Source organism: Carcharhinus amblyrhynchos, chromosome 10, assembly GCF_965287045.1.
Source record: "Carcharhinus amblyrhynchos chromosome 10, sCarAmb.v2.hapA, whole genome shotgun sequence".
In the NCBI taxonomy this organism is placed as follows: domain Eukaryota; kingdom Metazoa; phylum Chordata; class Chondrichthyes; order Carcharhiniformes; family Carcharhinidae; genus Carcharhinus; species Carcharhinus amblyrhynchos.
In genome coordinates this window covers 91,785,592-91,805,441 of record NC_137333.1, presented here as the reverse complement: position 1 = coordinate 91,805,441, position 19,850 = coordinate 91,785,592, and the positions used below count along the sequence as shown (strand labels likewise).

The 19,850-nt window shown below is 43.9% G+C and overlaps 1 protein-coding gene across 1 annotated transcript in view; it reads left to right on the top strand.

Moving 5' to 3' along the window:
* gabrb3 (gamma-aminobutyric acid type A receptor subunit beta3) overlaps positions 1-10,556 on the top strand; it is a 319,041-nt gene extending 308,485 nt beyond the window's left edge. Inside the window, exon 9 of the mRNA XM_080197604.1 lies at positions 9,459-10,556. Within this exon, the coding sequence (XP_080053730.1) occupies positions 9,459-9,809 (351 nt within the window). The 3' untranslated portion in view covers positions 9,810-10,556. The remainder of the gene's footprint in view (positions 1-9,458) is intronic.
* The last annotated feature ends 9,294 nt before the right edge of the window (positions 10,557-19,850 follow it).

The window sequence follows — 19,850 nt, the reverse complement described above, 5'->3', positions numbered from 1 at the left end:
TTGCCCCTGAGTGTTAGGGGGATTAGTAGGGTTAGTATGTGGGTTGATTAGGATGGGTGCTGGGTGAGATTGTTGTCTGATACCTAGAATGACTGGGTTGTCATATATATATATACATATGAGGAAGGGTTAGACTTGTATCTGCTGGAGTTTAGATGAGTAAGAGGTGAATTGATTGAAACACAATGATCCTGAAGGGTTTTGTCAGGGTTGATGTAGAGAGGATAGAGGTGTACAAGATTTTGATGGGTATAGATACAGTGAATGCAAGCAGGCTTTTTCCACTGAGGCTAGAGGAGAAAATAAAAACCAGAGGGCATGGGTTAAGGGTGAAACGAGAAAACCAGAGGGCATGGGTTAAGGGTGAAAGGAGAAAAGTTTAAAGGGAATATTAGGGGGGGGATTCTTCACGCAGAGAGTGGTGGGAGTGTGGAGTGAGCTGCCGGATAAAGTGGTAAATGCGGGGTCACTTTTAACATTTAAGAAAAGCTTGGACGGGTTCACGGATGAGAGAGGTGTGAAGGGATATGGTCCAAGTGCAGGTCAGTGGGACTAGGCAAAAAATGGTTTGGCATAGACAAGCAAGGCCAAAAGGCCTGTTTCTGAGCTGTAATTTTCTATGGTTCTATGATAGGCGGGATTTGGGCCTCACTTGCCCCAAGCCATAAAATTCCACCTAAGGTCAACAGACCTTACCATGGTCCATCCCTCACCCAATCTTGCCAGCCAGTGTTTCCTCTTGTGGACAAATCTAGAACTAGGGGTCAATGTCTTAAAATAAATAAAGGTGAAAAATTTTATTGCAAAAGTTAAATGAAAGGAATACGGTGAAGAAATGCCATGGAGTACCAGTTAGAAGACTGTTCAGGTCTGGATTTGAATCCAAGCCAAATTTACACGATGAAAGATCTCTCTCTCTGAAGGCTGAGGGTTCTTGATGAAATTAGCTTGGGCGTTTTAATCATGATAACTGCAGAGCATGAGGTCAGTATTAATTGGAATAGATAGTTACTTTTTGTAATAGGATAAAACTTGGCAAGGAATTAAAAATCAGGAGATGTGTAAACCAGGTTGCCAATTTGTAATGACCTGTTTTATGCAGTCACAAGTACATAATCTATCCCACTGTCACCAATTTTTCAATCCCACTCCAAGGGTGGAATTCTCCCATTCTGCCCATAGCGGGTTGGTGGCAGACACGGTGACTTTGGCAGGAGCCAAAAAGTCGGAACCCTGCCAGTGTAAAATCCCATTCCGGTTCTCCCAACGGTGGATTAACGGCAGGTTGATCTTCCCATTGGCAGGTGGTGCAAATGCCATTTGCTTTCATTTGCATCTCGTGAATGCTCATTGGAGGGGAGGCAATGGCCCAGTGCTATTATCACTAGACTATTAATCCAGAAATGTTTGGGGACCCAGGTTCGAATCCCGTTTGTGGAATTTGAATTCAGTAAAAGATATCTGGAATTAAGAATCTACTGATGACCATTGTTGATTATCGGAAAAACCCATCTGGTTCACCTTTAGGGAAGGAAATCTGCCATCTTTCCCTGGTCTGGCCTACATGTGACTCCAGAGCCACAGCAATGTGGTTGACTCTCAGCTGCCCTCGGGCAACTTGGATGGGCAATAAATGCTGGCCAGCCAGTGCCACCTATGTCCCATGAATGAAATTTTTAAAAAATTAAAGCAGCTGCCTGCTGGAATCCTGTCTTTCCAATCTTGCCAGTGGGAAATCACGTCAATGTCAAACTCAATTGACTAAGGCTGGCGTACACAATATGGCCCTCAGTTAACAAGAGATTTTGAGGTGGGCAACATGCAAAGCTTACATCCATTGTGTTATGCTGCTCCTGGTGGGTTTGACATCAGTCTGCTGAAACAGACTGATTCCTGCCTTCCATCTCCATGCCAAGTAGGTCTTCATGGACAGCACCATGCTGCTGGATCCATGGACTGTCCTGGTGTTGGGGAGTACAGCAGTCTCCTTCAACCCTAGTTCCACATACTAGTGTCTATCTGGACAGCACTGTGTTCCGGGACTCATGCAGCCACTGCATCCATGGTAAGACTGGAGGGTTGGAGAGCAAGGTGGGGGCAGGGAGTGAGTGTGAGCAAATGAGAACAAAGGAGGGAAATGTGGAAGGAGTGTGCAAGGAGTGGGGTGGGAGTAGGGCAGTCTCTAGGGGACAACGTGGAAGGAGAACTATGCAAGGAGGTGTTTGAGGAAAGGGCAAGTGCTCACAATAGCAGGCAAAAGGCAATGAGGGGGATGAAAGGGATGAACAATGGAAGGCAGATGGGAGGCGATAGCCTAGTGGCATTATCACTGGAATATTAATCCGGAGACTCGGCTAATGTTCTGGGGACCCTAGTTCGAATCCCACCACGGCAGATGGTGGAATTTGAATTCAATAATAATACTTGGAATTAAGAATCTACTGATGACAAAGAACAAAAACAGCACAGGAACAGGCCGTTCGGCCCTCCAAGCCTGCGCCAATCCCATTGTCCTATCTAATCGCTTACATCCATCTATTCCCCATCTGTTCATGTGTCTATCCAGATAAGTCTTAAATGTCACAAACATATCTTCCTCAATCATCTCACTTGGTGGTGCATTCCAGGCCCCTCTGTATAAAAACTTCACCCGCACATCTCCACTGAACATTTCCCCCCTTATCTTGAACTTGTGACCCCTTGTAATTCATTGTCAGTTCTGCCCTAGGGAAAAGCTTCCAGCTGTTCACCCTATCTATACCCCTAATAATTTTACAAACTTCTGTCAGTTCGCCCCCTCAGCCTCCGTCTTTCCAGGGAGAACAATACCAGTTTATTCAATCTCTCCTCATAGCAATTCCCCTCCATACCAGGCAACATCCTGGTAAATCTTTCCTTGTACTCTCTCCAAAGCCTCCACATCCCAGAATTGGACACAGTATTCCAGATGTGGTCTAACCAACACTTTAAAAAACTGTAACATAATTTACCAACTTTTATATTCGATGTCCCGGCCAATGAAAGCAGGCATGTCATATGCTTTCTTCACCACCTTTTCCACCTGTGCTGCCAATTTTAAGGATTTGTAGACCTGCAAGCCCAGATCTCTCTGTGTGTCTATGCTTCAGATGGTTCTGCCATTTATTTTACCATGAAACCATCGCCGGAAAAACCCATCTGGTTTACTAATATTCTTTAGCAAAGGGAATCAGCCATCCTTATCTGGTCTGGCCTACATGTGACTCCAGAGCTACAGCAATGTGGTTGCTTGTCAAAACAAAATGCCCTCCAAGGATGACTAGGGATGGTCAAAAATGCCAGTTAGCAATGCCCATGTCCCACGAATGAATAGTGGTGGCATTGACAGCAGCTTGACCAAGTTGAACAGAAGTACGATTAAGAGCAGTACTCCTCCACTCTCCCTCTGCCACATGACGAGGCAGCCATCTACAAGGGCGGGTGGTGGCAGGAGGAATCGTAATGGACCAGCGGGGGGGGGGGGGGGGGGGGGGGGGGTGGCAGACAGTTGGATTATGCAAAGGTCCATTGACCTTGGGCGGGATTTTCCGATTTTGCGACGAGCATGGCCAGAAATTCCCACCTGGAGAGAGTCTCCCAGTGGCTTGCCCCTTCCGATCCAACTTTCTCACAGTGTTATATTGATGTAGCAAATCTTAGCAGGTATTGGGTCAAATGTTTGTGCTGTTTGTATTGTTTTTGTTCCTCGCACCCGTTGGTCATTGCCAGAACCTTACTTATTCATCACTATCATAGACACCACGGAAGATGAAATGATCTTTTTGTCCTGGTGTGATAAACTAAATACATTCTTGAAAATTTCATCTGACCAGCGAAGTTGTAAACATACACTTGTTGAATACTCTGGAGCAGCTGGGAGAGATTTTCTCCATAGAATTTACTTTATTATCCACTCCCAAATTTGAAGGAATTGTTGATTTATGCCATGTGATTATATAGCATTAATTATTAATATGTTTATTGTGAATTGTTGTGAAGGAAGTTGGTCCATTGGAAAGGGTGCAGAAGAGATTTACCAGGATGTTGCCTGGCGTGGAAGATATGGGCTATGAAGAAAGATTGAACAAACTTGGATTGTTTTCATTGGAGCGTTGGAGGATGAGGGGGGACCTGAAAGAGGTTTACAAGATTATGAAGGGCTTGGATAGAATGGATAGTCAAAGTCTTTTTCCCAGGGTTGAAGGATCAAATATTCAGGGTTGAGAGTGAGAGGGAGGAAATTTAAAAGAGATGAAGGGGCAAGTTTTTCACATAGAGGGTGGTGAATGCCTGGAACATGCTGCTAGAAAAGGTGGTGGAAGCAGATTCTATCACAATGTTCAACAGGCATCTGGATAGATACATGAATACTCATGATGTGGGGATGCCGGCGTTGGATTGGGGTAAACACAGTCAGAAGTCTCACGACACCAGGTTAAAGTCCAACAGGTTTATTTGGTAGTAAACATCACTAGCTTTTGGAACACTGTTCTTTCATCAGATGAGTGACTCACCTGATGAAGGAACAGTGTTCCAAAAGCTAGTGACATTTACTACCAAATAAACCTGTTGGACTTTAACCTGGTGTCGTGAGACTTCTTACTGTAGATACATGAATAGGCAGGGAACAGTGGGACATGGACCATATAGAGACATGGTGCATGTCATATCAAGGATTTAGATAGTTACATGGATAAGGTGGGTATAGAGGGATTTGGGCCAAATGCAGGCAATTGGGATTAGTTTAGGGGTTTAAAAAAAAAGGGTGGCATGGACAAGTTGGGCTGAAGGGTCTGTTTCCATGTTGTAAACCTCTATAACTCTATAAGACACAAAGTTATTAGATTAGATTATGAGACAAGAAATTATTAGATTAGAGAGGCATGTGTCGATACAGATTGATGGGCCGAAGGACCTGTACCTGTGTTGTACTGTTCTTTGTCTATCTGCATGAAGCTGCTTATTTTAAGACCACACAATTTAAAGTCTTTTACAATGAGTGCCCCTTTTGCTGATTACAAAACCATCGGATATTTCCCTGGTGTGGAAAGCTCTCCAAATTCCAAAATATCGAATAGTCAGGAGGATTGCAGATACACCAATAACTGCCAATAACCTGTAAAGGCTGTGGAAAGGTGGGCCCCAGTGTCAATGGGGGGATAGTGGGAAAAGGTTGTAGGGGGGAAACAGAGCACCAGAAGTGTCTGGAAAGGCCAAGGATGTAGAGGCCCTGCCAGGCTTCTTGATGGGGGTACCTGAAATAAATACATCTGTACCCGCTCCAGCCTGGCAGATTGGCAGCATGGTTGGTGGAGGGGAGAGTGAAGGTTTGAGGACTGGATGCCTGCTGCCAAGGAATGGTCCCTGATGGCTGGAGGAGAGGTGTAGGCAGTGGTAGGGGGCTCTGGGCAAAATCAGGGGGAGGTTACATGTAGGTTTGGGCACAGTCGCGATTGGGAAGGCTGGCATCTGGGCATGACTGACTGATGACCAGAACCCCAAAGACCAAATACTTCCTTGTGAAGCCTGGGAGGTGTAGGGAAGCATTTCCACTCCTTCTGACCCATCAAGTATTAAAAAAAAACAAGGTTGTAAGATCTATTGCAACTCTTCAGGCTACTTGGTTCCTCACTTGCCACCTTGCCAGAGACACCATGAGGTTTCCCGATGAGATTAAAACTATATCATTCCATCGGTCACTGGGCTACAAATTGTGGATTGTTAATTCCTTCTACCCTGGTCTACTTTTAGCAGCAGCATTGCCCAGACCCATAATCACAATATATTGGCCTAGAATTCATCCAATTGGGAAATGGTGTACTATCATTATATATTAATAATTTGAATGAGAGAACTGAATGCATTATCTCTAAATTTGTAGATGATATAAAGTTGGGTGGGAGGGTGAGCTGTGAGAAGGATGCAGAGGAGCTTCAGCCTGATTTGGACAGGCTGAGTATGTGGGCAGATGCAGTAGAATGAGGATGAATGTGAGATTATCCACTCTGGTAGCAATAATAGGAAGACAGGTTATTACTTGAATGGGTATAAATTGAGAGAGGTGGAAACTCAATGAGACCTTGAAGTCCTCATGCATCAGTCGCTGAAAGTAAGTGTGCAGGTACAGCAGGCAGTGAAGAAGGTAAATGGTATGTTGGCCTTCAGAGTGAAAGGATTTGAGTATCAGGATAGGGAATTTTGCTGGTTGGTCAGGCCACACCTGGAGTATTGTGTGCAGTTTTGGTGTCCTTACCTGAAGAAGGGTATCCTTGTTATAGAGGGAGTACAGCGAAGGTTTACCAGGCTGATCCCTGGGATGGCAGGTCTGTCATATGAGAAGAGATCAGTCTATATTCACTGGAGTTTAGAAGAGTGAGAGGGGATCTCATAGAAACTTATAAAGTTCTAACAGCGTTAGACAGGGTAGATTCAGAAAGAATGTTCTCAATGGTGGGAGAGTCCAGAGCTAGAGGCCATAGTTTGAGGAGAAGGGATAAACCGTTTAGAACTGAGATGAGGAGAAATTTCTCCACCTAGAGGATGATAAATGTGTGGAATTCACTTCTACAGAATGTCATTAAAGCCAAAGCATTGTGTGATTTCAAGAAGAAATTAGATATAGGTCTTGGGGCTAAAGGGATCAAGGGATATGGGAGGAAGTGGGAATCAGGATATTGAATTTGATGATCATAATGAATGGTGGAGCAGGCTCAAAGGGTCAAATGGCCTATTCCTGCTTCTAGTTTCTTTGTTTCTATCCCAATATGTTGACCTCCCCATTTCTAATCCCATTCTGCAGACCAGTCCTGCCCAGGACTTAAATTCGAGGCCAGAGAATGACCTGATTGGCTATCAATTTGGATTATTTAGTAAGTTCCAGTGAATGTCAGAGTCACAGGTATTTCAGTCTCCTGTTGCCACCCCACCCCTACCAATTTACAATTGTGATCTTGCAAGAGAGCTTTTCCTCTACAAGGACACTCCAAATCAGTGATCAGAAAGCCAGGATCCAGGATATTTAGAACCTGGCCTACATTTCAGTCATTCCAGTGAATTCCCACCAATGTCTTTCTTGGAACCACATGGATTTTTATGGCAAGTTACAATGCAAGAACATGACATCTTAAAGCCAAGAGTAAGAAATCAAGCATAATAAACTCATTTATTTTTACAGGTTCCTCCTCAAATGCTTCCCTCTCCAGAAAACATCAGTTATCTCCAAAACTCTACGATGGCTTTCTCTTGTAATTTACTACACAAGCGTATTAACATAGAACATAGAACATTACAGCGCAGAACAGGCCCTTCAGCCCACGATGTTGCGCCGACCAGTTAAAAAGCAATGACCCTCTAACCTAAACCAAACCCTTTCCATCCATAAACCTATCCACGGATCTCTTAAACGCCCCCAAACTAGGCGCATTTACAACTGCAGCAGGCAGGGCATTCCAATCCCTCACCACCCTCTGGGTAAAGAACCTACCCCTGACATCCGTCCTATAACTACCACCCCTTAATTTAAAGCTATGCCCCCTCGTGCTAGCCTTCTCCATCCGAGGAAAAAGGCTATCACTGTCCACCCTATCTAAACCTCTAATCATCTTATATGTTTCAATAAGGTCCCCTCGTAGCCGCCTTCTTTCTAATGAAAACAACCTCAAATCCCTCAGTCTCTCCTCATAGGACCTCCCCTCCATGCCAGGCAACATCCTGGTAAACCTCCTCTGCACCCTCTCCAAAGCCTCCACATCCTTCCTATAAAGTGGGGACCAGAACTGCACACAATACTCCAAGTACGGCCGCACCAGAGTTTTGTACAGTTGCAACATGACACTGCGGCTCCTAAATTCAATCCCCCTACCAATAAACGTCAAGACACCGTATGCCTTCCTAACAACCCTATCTACTTGATTCCCAACTTTCAGGGATCTATGTACACATATACCTAGATCTCTCTGTTCATCCACACTATTCAGAGTCCTACCGTTAGCCCTATACTCTGCACATCCATTATTCCTGCCAAAGTGAATTACCTCACACTTTTCCACATTAAACTCCATCCGCCACCTCTCGGCCCAGCTCTGCAACTTGTCCAAGTCTCCCTGTAAACTAAGACACCCTTCCTCACTATCCACCACACCTCCGACTTTGGTGTCATCAGCAAATTTACTAATCCACCCAACTATACCCTCATCCAGGTCATTTATAAAAATTACAAACAGCAGTGGCCCCAAAACAGATCCCTGAGGCACACCACTCGTAACTGAACTCCATGATGAATACTTACCATCAACCACCACCCTCTGTCTCCTATCCGCCATGATGTGGGTATGCCGGCGTTGGACTGGCGTAAACACAGTAAAAAGTCTGACAACACCAGGTTTTAGTCAGCCAATTCCTGATCCAATTTCCTAAATCACCCTCAATCCCATACATCTGCATTTTCTGCAGAAGCCTTCCATGGTGAACCTTATCAAACGCCTTACTAAAGTCCATACTCTCCAAATGTAAAATATTACTCTCCAAATGTAAAAACTCACCTCTAATTCCTGGCTCTCCTAATTTTTAACTTGGTATCTCCATGTGGTGAACCTTTGACCACATGGAAAAATTGGCTTTACTCAACACTTTCAATCCCCCATCAACACTGTCAATCCCCCCTCAACATTGTCAACCCCACCCCGCCCCCTTTATCTGCTATGACACTCACCATAGGTTTGCTTGTCCCAAACTGTTACCTTTTTTTGTATTTGTTCATGGGGCATGGACGTCACTGGGTAGCCAGCATTTATTGCCCATCCCTAGCTGCCCTTGGCTAGGCCAACTCAGAGGACAGTTGCGAGTCAACCACATTGCTGTGGCTCTGGAGTCACGTGTAGACCAGACCAGGTGAGGACGGCAAATTTCCCTTCCTGAACAACATTACCAGATGTTTTTTCTCACCAATTGGCAATGATTTTATGGTACCAGAAGAGAGAATGCTGGAAAATGTCAGCAGGTCTGGCAGCATCTGTAAGGAGAGACAAGAGCTGACGTTTCGAGTCCAGATAACTTTTTGTCAAAGCTAAAAGGCACAGAAAGTGGGAGACAGAATTACTGTTGGGCAAGGGAATGAAAGATGAGTCACAGCCACAAAAACAAAGGGAAAGGCTGCTATTGGCAGTCCATAGAGAGAGTAGAAGGAATGATTTTATGGTCATCAGTCGACTTTTACTTACAGGTTTTTTTTATTGAGTTCAAATGCCACCATCTGCTGTGGTGGGATTTGAACCCTATTTCATCAGCTGAGTTTCTGGATTAATAGTCTAGTTATGACACCATTTGGCCATCGCCTCGGTTTACTACATTGCGTATCGTCCAGCTAAACATTGTGATGCTGTTGTAAATCTGTGACTGGGTGATATGACTGACGTGCGGTTTATTTTTATACATGCAACCAGGTGGATGCTCATGGAAACATTCTGCTTTCAACCCTGGAGATTCACAATGAAGTTCCGGCGACAGAGGTGACGACAAGCGTGACCGAATCGAGGAATTCGGTGATGTCCTTTGACAACTCAGGAATTCAGTACAGGAAACAAAGCACAGCCCGAGAAGGACTAGGCCGCAGCACGTTGGACAGAAATGCTGCCCAAGCCAAGAAGAACCGTTTGCGAAGGAGGTCCTCCCAGCTAAAAATTAAAATCCCAAATCTGACTGACGTTAACGCCATAGACAGGTGGTCAAGGATAGTGTTTCCGGTCATTTTCTCTTTGTTCAACTTGATCTACTGGCTGTACTACGTAAACTGATGCTAAGGTACCATCTGCAAAGTACTGAGGACTCCCGTTTATTGTACAGGGTGAAACAACTGCCCAGTCATTATAGGAATGCAGAATGCAGCCCCGCAGCTATGGGAATCTTTTTGCTGTAGAACAAAAGCTGTGATAAATGTGAGGGGAAATTTAAAAAAAAAACTCAAAAGAAAATGATAAAGGAAGATGCCCTCAGAGAGAAAGAGAATGACATTCATAAGCCTTGAACAAGCTCGTCATAGTTTGCATGAGACCATGTCACATTAACAATGAGTTATCTGCCATATACACTAGGAATTGTAAAAATTAGTAATTGTTTGGACCTTGCAAGAGTTGCTTTTTCTTGAAGCTTTTTTTTTTAGCTATTTCTAAATACAATGATCACGGCTGGTTAATATACAGTATTTAGTTAACTTTCACAGTGTCCTGCAGCATTATAGTTCATTGTGGAACCTTGCAGTATTCCTACCAGTACATAGCACAGAATGAATGCAGAATTAATTTGGCAGTGAATGGTGTTGAGTGATTCAATCATCTTACACTATGTATACTTACCATTGATAATTTAATCATGGGCAGAATTTTTGGGGGTTAGTTGCTATTCACGGTTAGACATTGTGTAAATATTCTAGTTTTAGTACTTACTTTTCATTTAATTCCATTTTCCAAACAGATATGGTAAATGCTGTAGTTTGCTCAGTGGTAACTTCATGAACATTCCTGCATACTGTTTGAATTCTTTGATGTTCCATTAAAAAAAAATAAAATGTAAAAAAAATAAAATTGGTAATAATTGGTTGGTAGAGCAGTAGCTGGAGACTGAGGTTTAATCAAATGGGTCCAACTGAAGGGTAGAGAATGGTACATTTCACACACACACACACACACACACACACACACATACACACTCTTAATTAGTGTCTACGATCGCCTTGTCTAAGATAGCGAAGGGCGGTACGGTGGCACAGTAGTTGGGGCGGCATGGTGGCACAGTGGTTAGCACTGCTGCCTCACAGCACCAGGGACCTGGGTTCAATTTCCAGCTTGGGTCACTGTCTTTGTATGGAGTTTGCACATTCTCCCTGTATCTGTGTGGGTTTCGTCCAGGTGCTCTGGTTTCCTCCCACAGTCCAAAGATGTGCGGGTTAGGTGGATTGACCATGCTAAATTAACCCGAGTGTCAGGTGGTTAGTAGGGTAAATAAGTCAGGTTATGATGATTGTGGTCAGTACAGACTCGATGGAGCAAATGGCCTCCTTCTGCACAGTAGGAATTCTATGATTTTATGACAGTCAAGGTGTATCCATTAATGAATGACACAGGCTGGATTTGATCAAATTTCTCAAGATACCTTGGGTACCTGTGATGAGGAATGAATAAATAAGTAAATGCACTGACAAAGACTTCCCTCATTACATGGAGCAGAATTGCTTCAAATGTACAGGACAGAAAAACAGACCACTCAGCCCAACTGGTTTATACCAGCAGTAATGCTTAACACGAGCATCCTCCCACTTTTCTTTGCCTTGCCCTTTCAACATACTCTTTTATTCCTTTCTTCCTCATAGAGTTGCCCCTTAACTGTGAATTAGTATTTGTAACAAAATTATTAGCACCTTGGTCGTCCATTTTCTTAGGATGGAGTGTGTGTGTGTGTGTGTGTGTGAGTGTGTGCGTGAATGTGTGTGTGTGTCTGTATCTGTGTTTGTGTTGTGTGTGTGTGTTGTGTGAGCGTGTGTGTGTGTGTGTGTTGTGTGCGTGAGTGTGCGTGTGTTGTGTGTTATGTGTGTGTGTGAATGTGTGTGTGTCTGTGTCTGTGTGTTTGTGTTGTGTGTGTGTCTTGTGTGAGCATGTGTGTATGTTTGTGTTTGTGTGTTGTGTGTTATGTGTGTGTGAGTGTGCGCATGAATGTGTGTGTGTGTGTGTGTGTGTCTGTGTTTGTGTTGTGTGTGTTGTGTGAGCGTGTGTGTGTGTTGTGTGTGTGTGTGTGTGTGTGTGTTGCATGTGTGTGTGTGTGTGTGTGTGTTTACATTGAAGGGAAGAGTTGCAGTGTCCATATAGGATGCGTAAAATATCAAGGGAATGCAGGGGTTGATAGGCCCATTGCTTTCCATACACCGTGTCATTTTGCCTGTGCCATGAAAGGTGGAGGGTGACGCTCCGACCCAAAGGCCATTGAGCTACTCATGTGGCTAATTAGGGGCTTCTTCTCAATACCACTGACATTGTACCAGTGGTTTGTGAGAGGTGCAAGCAACCATCCTTTAAAGGGACATCAATCTCAATGACAATTAATTAGCTGCCTGGCCCCCATGAAATGTGGCCGGGGATGGGGAGCCCTGTAAAAACTGAGATTGGCCTGGGGTCAGGGCCACTGTCTCATGCGTTAAATATAGCCCCTCGTTTCCAGGAGGGGAATATCAACCTCGTTGCCTCAGATTGTCTTCAGACTTCAATGGAAATGCTGGGGAGGTGGTGGCTCAGTGGCATTGTCACTGGCCTAGTAACCTAGAGACCCAGAATAATACTCCAGAGAACTGGGCTCAAATCCCACTATGGCAGGTGCTGAGGTTTAAATTCAACAAAACTCTGGATTTAAAAACAGTCCGATGATGACAAAGCCACTGCCGATTGTCATAAAAACTCAAGTTACGTCCTTTTGGGAAGGAAATTTTACCTAGTCTGGCTTCACGGAACAATGTTGTTGATTCTTAAAGGCCTTCAGAGATGGGACAATAAATGCAGGCCCAGCCAGCGACATCCACATCCTATGAATAAAAACTAAGCAGAGATCATCTTCACAAATGCGATTCCAATCAGAGTTTCAGTTGAATAATTAAGGGTTTAATAATTCCTCTGGTGACGTGCTGGTTAATGCCTTCATGTAAAATTCCTTTCTGCACAATTGAAATGCAGCCATTAACCTGCTAAATAGATCACAAAGGGGAATTTGACATGAATATACTCACTGGTGAGCTGCCAGAAGATGTGAATCCTCTTTAATGGGATTGCTATCCTTGACAGTAGACAACACTCCTGCAAACAACTAAAAATGTGAGGCATACATCTGTACGCACATAATAGCAATAACAACAAACAATCAAAACACATAACTGACTGATATTCTGGAGCTGCAGAATCTTGAAACTTAATTACTTTCAGCTGAAAATCCAACAAATGAATTATATAAATAGGCCAGTGGAAATCAAATGGCATGAAGGCCTTAAATCACAAAGTCACCCTATCCTGTTTGTGTGAAGATTTGGCCCCCTCTTGCTTACATATGTGCCTAGATTATTGATAATCACGTATCCAATGGGTCACTGCATTTCCGAATTATTTCTTGCCTTATTTTGTTTCCAAAGACGAGGCATTGTATGCAAGCTGGTTACCTTTCTTCTACATTCTCCGCATCCACTTGGATTTCCTCCAGGTTCTGCAGTTTCCTCCCACACTCCAAAAATGTGCACATTAGATGGATTGGCTGTGCTAAATTGCCTCTTAGTGTCCGAAGATGTGTACGTTAAGGGGATTAGCAGGGTCTAGCTTTGTGGTTTAAAGTTTATTTATTTGTGTCACAAGCAGGCTTACATTAACACTGCGATGAAGCTACTGTGAAAATCCTTTAGTCGCCACACTCCAGCACCTGTTCGGGTACACTGAGAGAGAATTTAGCATGGCCAATGCACCTAACCAGCACGTCTTTCAGACTGTGGCAGGAAACCAGAGCACCCTGAGGAAACCCACGTGGACTCGAGGAGAATGTGCAGACTCTGCACAGATAGTGAACTAAACCAGGAATCGAACCCGGGTCCCTGGCGCTGTGAGGCAGCAGCACTAATCATTGTGCCACCATGCTGCTGTTCTTAACTGGTCTGGCCTACAGGTGACTCAATGTGGTTGACTCAATTAATGGCAATTAATGATGGGCACCCTTGCCCCTGGCCAGTGACACACACATCTCAGGAATTAAAGTAAAAATGAAGGGGACTAGTGCAGAGTTGATTACATGAAAAAAAAGGGCCTGGGAAACTTGCGATCAGCCAGACACTGGTCTCTAGTCCTGCTAAAGTTGCCCCGCTGATGTCTGTTAGCCAGTGTTACTCAAGTAGCACATTGGGATGAGAGAATCTAGGTCAATATTATTTAATCCATTCAGATGCTGACCATATATGTGCAACACTAAAGTTTGGCAAATGCACTACATTGAAAAGTTTTTTTATTAATTGTCATTTTGTAGTACAGAACTTGAGTATTGTTGAACAAAGAGACATGCCATCAAAGTTTTTTGACTCATACTCATCAGAATTCCAAGAATACCAAATCTCAAAGGGAGCAACAATCTGTACTACATGAGAAGAGGGTTCTGACTGGTTGGCAAGTCAAGTCTCATTGGTTGAGGTGTTGACATGAAGAATGTACTGGGGAAAGAAGGGGTGGAATTTTGCGGCCTTGCTCATCCCGTAACCATACAACCCCACTTGAGGTCAATGGACCTTTCCACCCCTTGCCTGCTCCAATTCCTGTGGCAGGGGGACGATAAAATTCCGGCCATTGTTCCTAAAGCTTTTCTTTAATTGAAGAAAGGTGCAATGCCTGGACGTGTCCTGTTGGCCTGTAGGGGGCAGGTCACTGCATATGAATATGTGTAGCATTCACTGGGCAGAAGTTTTTTTAATTGAGTCATTAACCTTCTTCATCTTGCACTTGGAACTATTGACTGATTTTGGTGCAGCAAATACAGGAAAATCTGATGGGCAAGAATCACATATCTTTAACAGACATAAGCGAATTTTCAGTCCATGAATTCAAGTGGATATAATTTAGGGTGGGGAATATAATAGGGGTGCAATCCTCGCTGCCTGATTTTCCTACATTTGCTTCAATCCGATGGCTTCAGACACAGAAGCAGAAAAATTTACATTTATGTTATTTTTTTAAAGCACATTTTCTTCTCTCTTACACTTCCTATTTGTGTTTAATTCACCACTGGTAATAGTCTTGAAAAAAAAACCTTTGCATTTATGTAGCACCTTTCATGACCACAGGCTATCCCAAAGCACTTTATATCAATGAGATTATTTGATGAGTAGTCACTGTGGTAGTACAGGAAATGGAGCAGCTAATTTGTGTAAAGTGAAGTCCCACAAGGAAGGATGATGACTAGGTAATCTGTTTTTGCTGTATTCTAAGGACACCAGGTGTAACTGCCCCAATCTTGTTCAAAAAATTAAGAAGTCTCACAACACCAGGTTAAAGTCCGACAGGTTTATTTGGACTCACGAGCTTTTGGAGCACTGCTCCTTCGTCAGGTGAGTCCCGATGAAACAGTAATGCTCCAAAAGCTTGTGATTCCAAATAAACCTGTTGGACTTTAACCTGGTGTTGTGAGACTTCTTACTGTGCCCACCCCAGTCCAATGCCAGCATCTCCACATCAGGTTTTAAAATAGTGTCACAGGATCTTTTCCATCTGCCTGACAGGGCTTCAATTTAACATCCCGTCCAAAAGAGGCAGCACTCCCAACAGTGCTGCACTCTCTCAGCACTGCCGTTGCTGTGAGCCGAGATTTGTGTGCTCAGGTGGGATTTAAATCTGGAACCCTTGCCTCTAGATGTAGAGGCAGCAGGCTACTCACCTAACCACGTCTGACAATGTATATCTCTATATGGAGTATCAGATACTTCCTAACGGGCAACTTCACTTAAAGGTACTAGGAATTGGTTTGAGTACTACGACATTGTATTCCCAATTTTCCTATTTACAATTCCAGTACAGCTCTCCGCTTCTAGTGTGGGATCAATGCACTTCCTCACATTTCTAATCCTTGTGCCACCTTTGTTGCATCCAGTTCGGGAATCCAGATGAAAAGAGGGATATGATGTCATTGGAAAAGGTGCAGAGGATATTTACCGGGATGTTGTCCAGGCTGGAAAGTTTTAGTTATGAAGAGAGATTGGGTGGTCTGGTGTTATTTTCCTTCTCTGTAACTCTAAAGTTTTAAAAATGTATTTATTAGTGGTACAAGGAGGGTTACATAACACTGCAATGAAGTTACTGTGAAAATACCATAATCGCCACACTTCGATGCCTGTTCAGGTACACTGAGGGAGAGTTTAGCATGGCCAATGCATCTAACCAGCACTTTTTTCAGACTGTGGGAGGAAATTGGAACACCCAGAGGAAACCCATGCAGACATGTGGAGAATGTACAGACTGCATGCAGATAGTGACCCAAGCTAGGAATCACAGCTGGCTCCCTGGCACTGTGAGGCAGCAGTGCTAACCAACTGTGCCATCGATACACTCCACACATATTTAAAAAAGGGAAATATTCTGTGGAGCTCTGCAGCACCTTATGGATGCCTTTGGCCACAAGCTAAAAGCGGTTCAAAGAAAAATCTCTGTGATTCCAATTAAGTATTCAGTGTCAGTCTCCAATTGCATCAGTCTCAGGTGCAATTAAATCTTGGGTGGAATTTTCCCATCCTGCCCTCAATGGATATTGTAGTGGGCGGGACACGGACCGTGCAGAGATCTGTTGACCTCGGGTGGGATTTTCCAACTTTAGTAACATGGGTGTCGCTGGCCGGCCAGAATTTATTGCCCATCCCTAGTTGCCCTTGAAACTGAGTGGCTTGTTCGACCATTTCAGAGGGCAGTTGAGAGTCAGCCACATTCTGTGGCTCTGGAGTAACGTGTAGGCCAGATCAGGTAAGAATATTTGCTCTTTTTTCTCCTTACAGATGCTGCCAGACCTGTTATGTTCCACCATGTTTTCTTTCAGTTTCAGATTCCAGCATCCGCAGTGATTTGCTTTTATCTAGTGAACCAGATGGGTTTTCTGACAATCAACAATGGTTTCATGGTCATCAGTAGATTCTTAATCTCAGATGTTTTTGATTGAATTCAAATTCCACCACCTGCCACGGGGGTATTCGAACCTGGGTCCCCAGAACATTATCTGGATTGATAATCTAGCGATAATACCACCAGGCCATCACCAGGGACAAAGGTTATGTGAGATAATGAACAAAATGGGAATCCAAGAGTCTGAGTTTATTGATAGTAAGTGCTGTTTTGTGATAATTGAATGCACCATATATAAAATATACACAATAAGGGACATGGACTCTAAGAGACAATTTCTTTAGATGGTGGAACAATCTGAATAACTGACAAAAGTGCTGAAAGTACAAACAACAAAGCAGCAATACTTAAAATGCCGCAGTTCTACTGCCTTGCTGCTTTGAGATTTGAATATGTACAATGTGATTCATACCTAGCAAGACTGAGATGCACATTCCTTCAAACCACCAGCAAAAAGATATCAATGAGTGTGAAAATGGGTAGGCCCATCCACACCCTTGTATTACCCAGCATACATGTTGGGACTTGCAGCTGAGAAACTTATCACTAATCCGGGTGGACAGAGAACATTTGCATTTCAGCAGTGGGCACTGGTATCGCAGCGAGAGGATTCAAAAAAAGTAACGCTTTCCCCAAATCCCCTGACTACATTTATGGACCTTCTCCAGCACCTAGAATTGCCACTTGTGGGAATTTGCTGCTTGCAAATTAGTTGCTCCCTTTCCTACATTGTAAAACTTAGGTGGCACAATAGGGTGGCATTATGGCACAGTGGATAACATTACTGCCTCACAACGCTAGGGACCCAGGATCAATTCCAGCCTCGGGTCACTTACTGTGTGGAGTTTGCACATTCTCCCCATGTATGCATGGGTTTCCTCCGGGTGCTCCAGTTTCCTCTCACACTCCAAAGATGTGCCAATTAGGTTGACTGGCCAGGCTAAATTGCCCCTTAGTGTCAGGAGGATTACAGGATAAATGTGGGAGGCAATGGCCTAGTGGTATTATCGCTAGACTATTAATCCAGAAACTCAGCTAATGTTCTGGGGGCCTGGGTTCGAATCTCGTCACGGCAGATGGTGGAATTCAAATTCAATAAAAATTATCTGGAACTAAGAATCTACTGATGACCATGAAGACGGTGCCGATTGTTGGAAAAACCCATCTGATTCAGTAATATCCTTTAGGGAAGGAAATCTGTTGTCCTGACTCAGTCTGGCCTACAAGTGATCCAGAGCCACAGCAATGTGGTTGACTTTCAACAGCCCTCCAAGGGGCAACTAGGGATGGGCAATAAGTGACGTCTGGCAAACAATGCTCATGTCCCACTAATAATTAAAAAAAATTGTGGGGTTACAGGGATAGGGTCTGGTTGGTTTGTTGTTGGTGCAGGCCCAATGGGCTGAATGGCCTCCTTCTGCATTGCATCCAGGTAAGTTCAGAACCATCTGACAAGAGTTCTGGGAACAACTGCACACCTGAAGCATGGGATTAAGTCAAATTTCAGGTGTTTTGCTGACAATCTTAATGTTTTTAATATCAGTGAGAAAGCTGATACTTCATCCAGCTCACTCATAACACTAAAAGCAAATTAACTAGTTAATATGCGAACAGATGGAACTCTACACAAGGGTGGATAAAACACACAGTTCAATCAGTTTAATTTACTGTATATAAATCCAGTTGTAAATTCAGGCGAGCTGTCCCAACCCATGGAACACCCTCCTTGAAGACAGATGAGAGCATAATTATTGACATGGACCAATTGGGTTAAAGAGCTTTTTTTTCAGAATTCATTCATGGGACACGGGCATGGCTGGCTGGTTAGCATTTATTGCCCATCCCTTGTTGCCGTAGAGAAGGTGTTGGTGAGCCACCATCTTGAAACACTGCAGTCCACTTGCCTTGGGTTGACCCACAATGCTGCTGGGAGGGAATTCCAGGATTTTGACCCAGTGACTGCAAAGGAATGGCAATTGGAAGGGGCTTGCAGGTGGTGATGGCCCCGTATATATGTTGCCCTTGTCCTTCGAGATGTAAGTGGTGGTGGGTTTGGGAGATACTGCCTAAGGATCTTTGGTGAAGTTACTGTGATATATATCTGGTGTAATGCAGTGGAATTGTCTAGTGATAATGTTGGACATAATGTTTCAAACATGTTGAAATTCTTCGCAATATTTCATAGAAATATGAAGTATTGGATTATTAACAAACCCTGCTGATTCACTAATATCCTTCAAGAGAAGATACCTGCTGTCCTCACCTGGTCTGCTTGGAACATTGATACCAGACTCAGAGCAACGTGGTTAATTCTTAACTGCCCTCTGAAAAGATGTAGCGAGCCACTCAGCTGCAGGACAAACTCCAAAGAATACCAATTAAATACCAGAACTGGATGGATCTCCAGGATTGACCACCCAAAGCACTAGATACAGACACAACAAAGACATACCCAGCCCAACCCCTCCTGCAAAGTCCTCCCGCACTATCCCTGGGGCCTTGTTTAAAAATTGACAGAGGTGTCATTCAGACTCATAAAGCAGCAGCCTGACATATTCATGCACACGCACATTTCTAGACCTTTCGGGTAACATCCCGGACACCTCCACCGCCATTCCTGGGTAAGCCCTGTACCCACAGGCAGTACAGACGCATTTGAAGTGCTGGCACAGTGACATACAATCAGGATGGTGTGACTCCAGACTCCATGTAGTCTTGTGGCATCAATACAAACACGGACAAGGAAACCTGGTGATTACCACCTCCGGAGGCATCAAGCTTGGTGGGCTGTACTGCTCCTGTGCTGTACTGTACATTGTTCTTTGTATTCCCCTCCTTCAGCTGGGGAGTCAGTACCCCTCCATGCTGAACGGCACTTAGCGAAAGGACTGAGTGTAGCAAAAGGGCAAAATATACTCTGGGTGGAGCTTCAAGATCCACTACCAATTATAGCAACAAAGTTGGCGAAACACAGTAAGAAGTCTCATAACACCAGGTTAAAGTTCAACAGGTTTATTTGGTAATAAACGCCACTAGCTTTCGGGGCTTTGCCCCTTCATGAACTCCCCATTCACCTGACAAAGGGGCAAAGCCCTGAAAGCTAGTAGTGTTTACTACCAAATAAACCCGTTGAACTTTAACCTGGTGTTGTGAGACTTCTTACTGTGT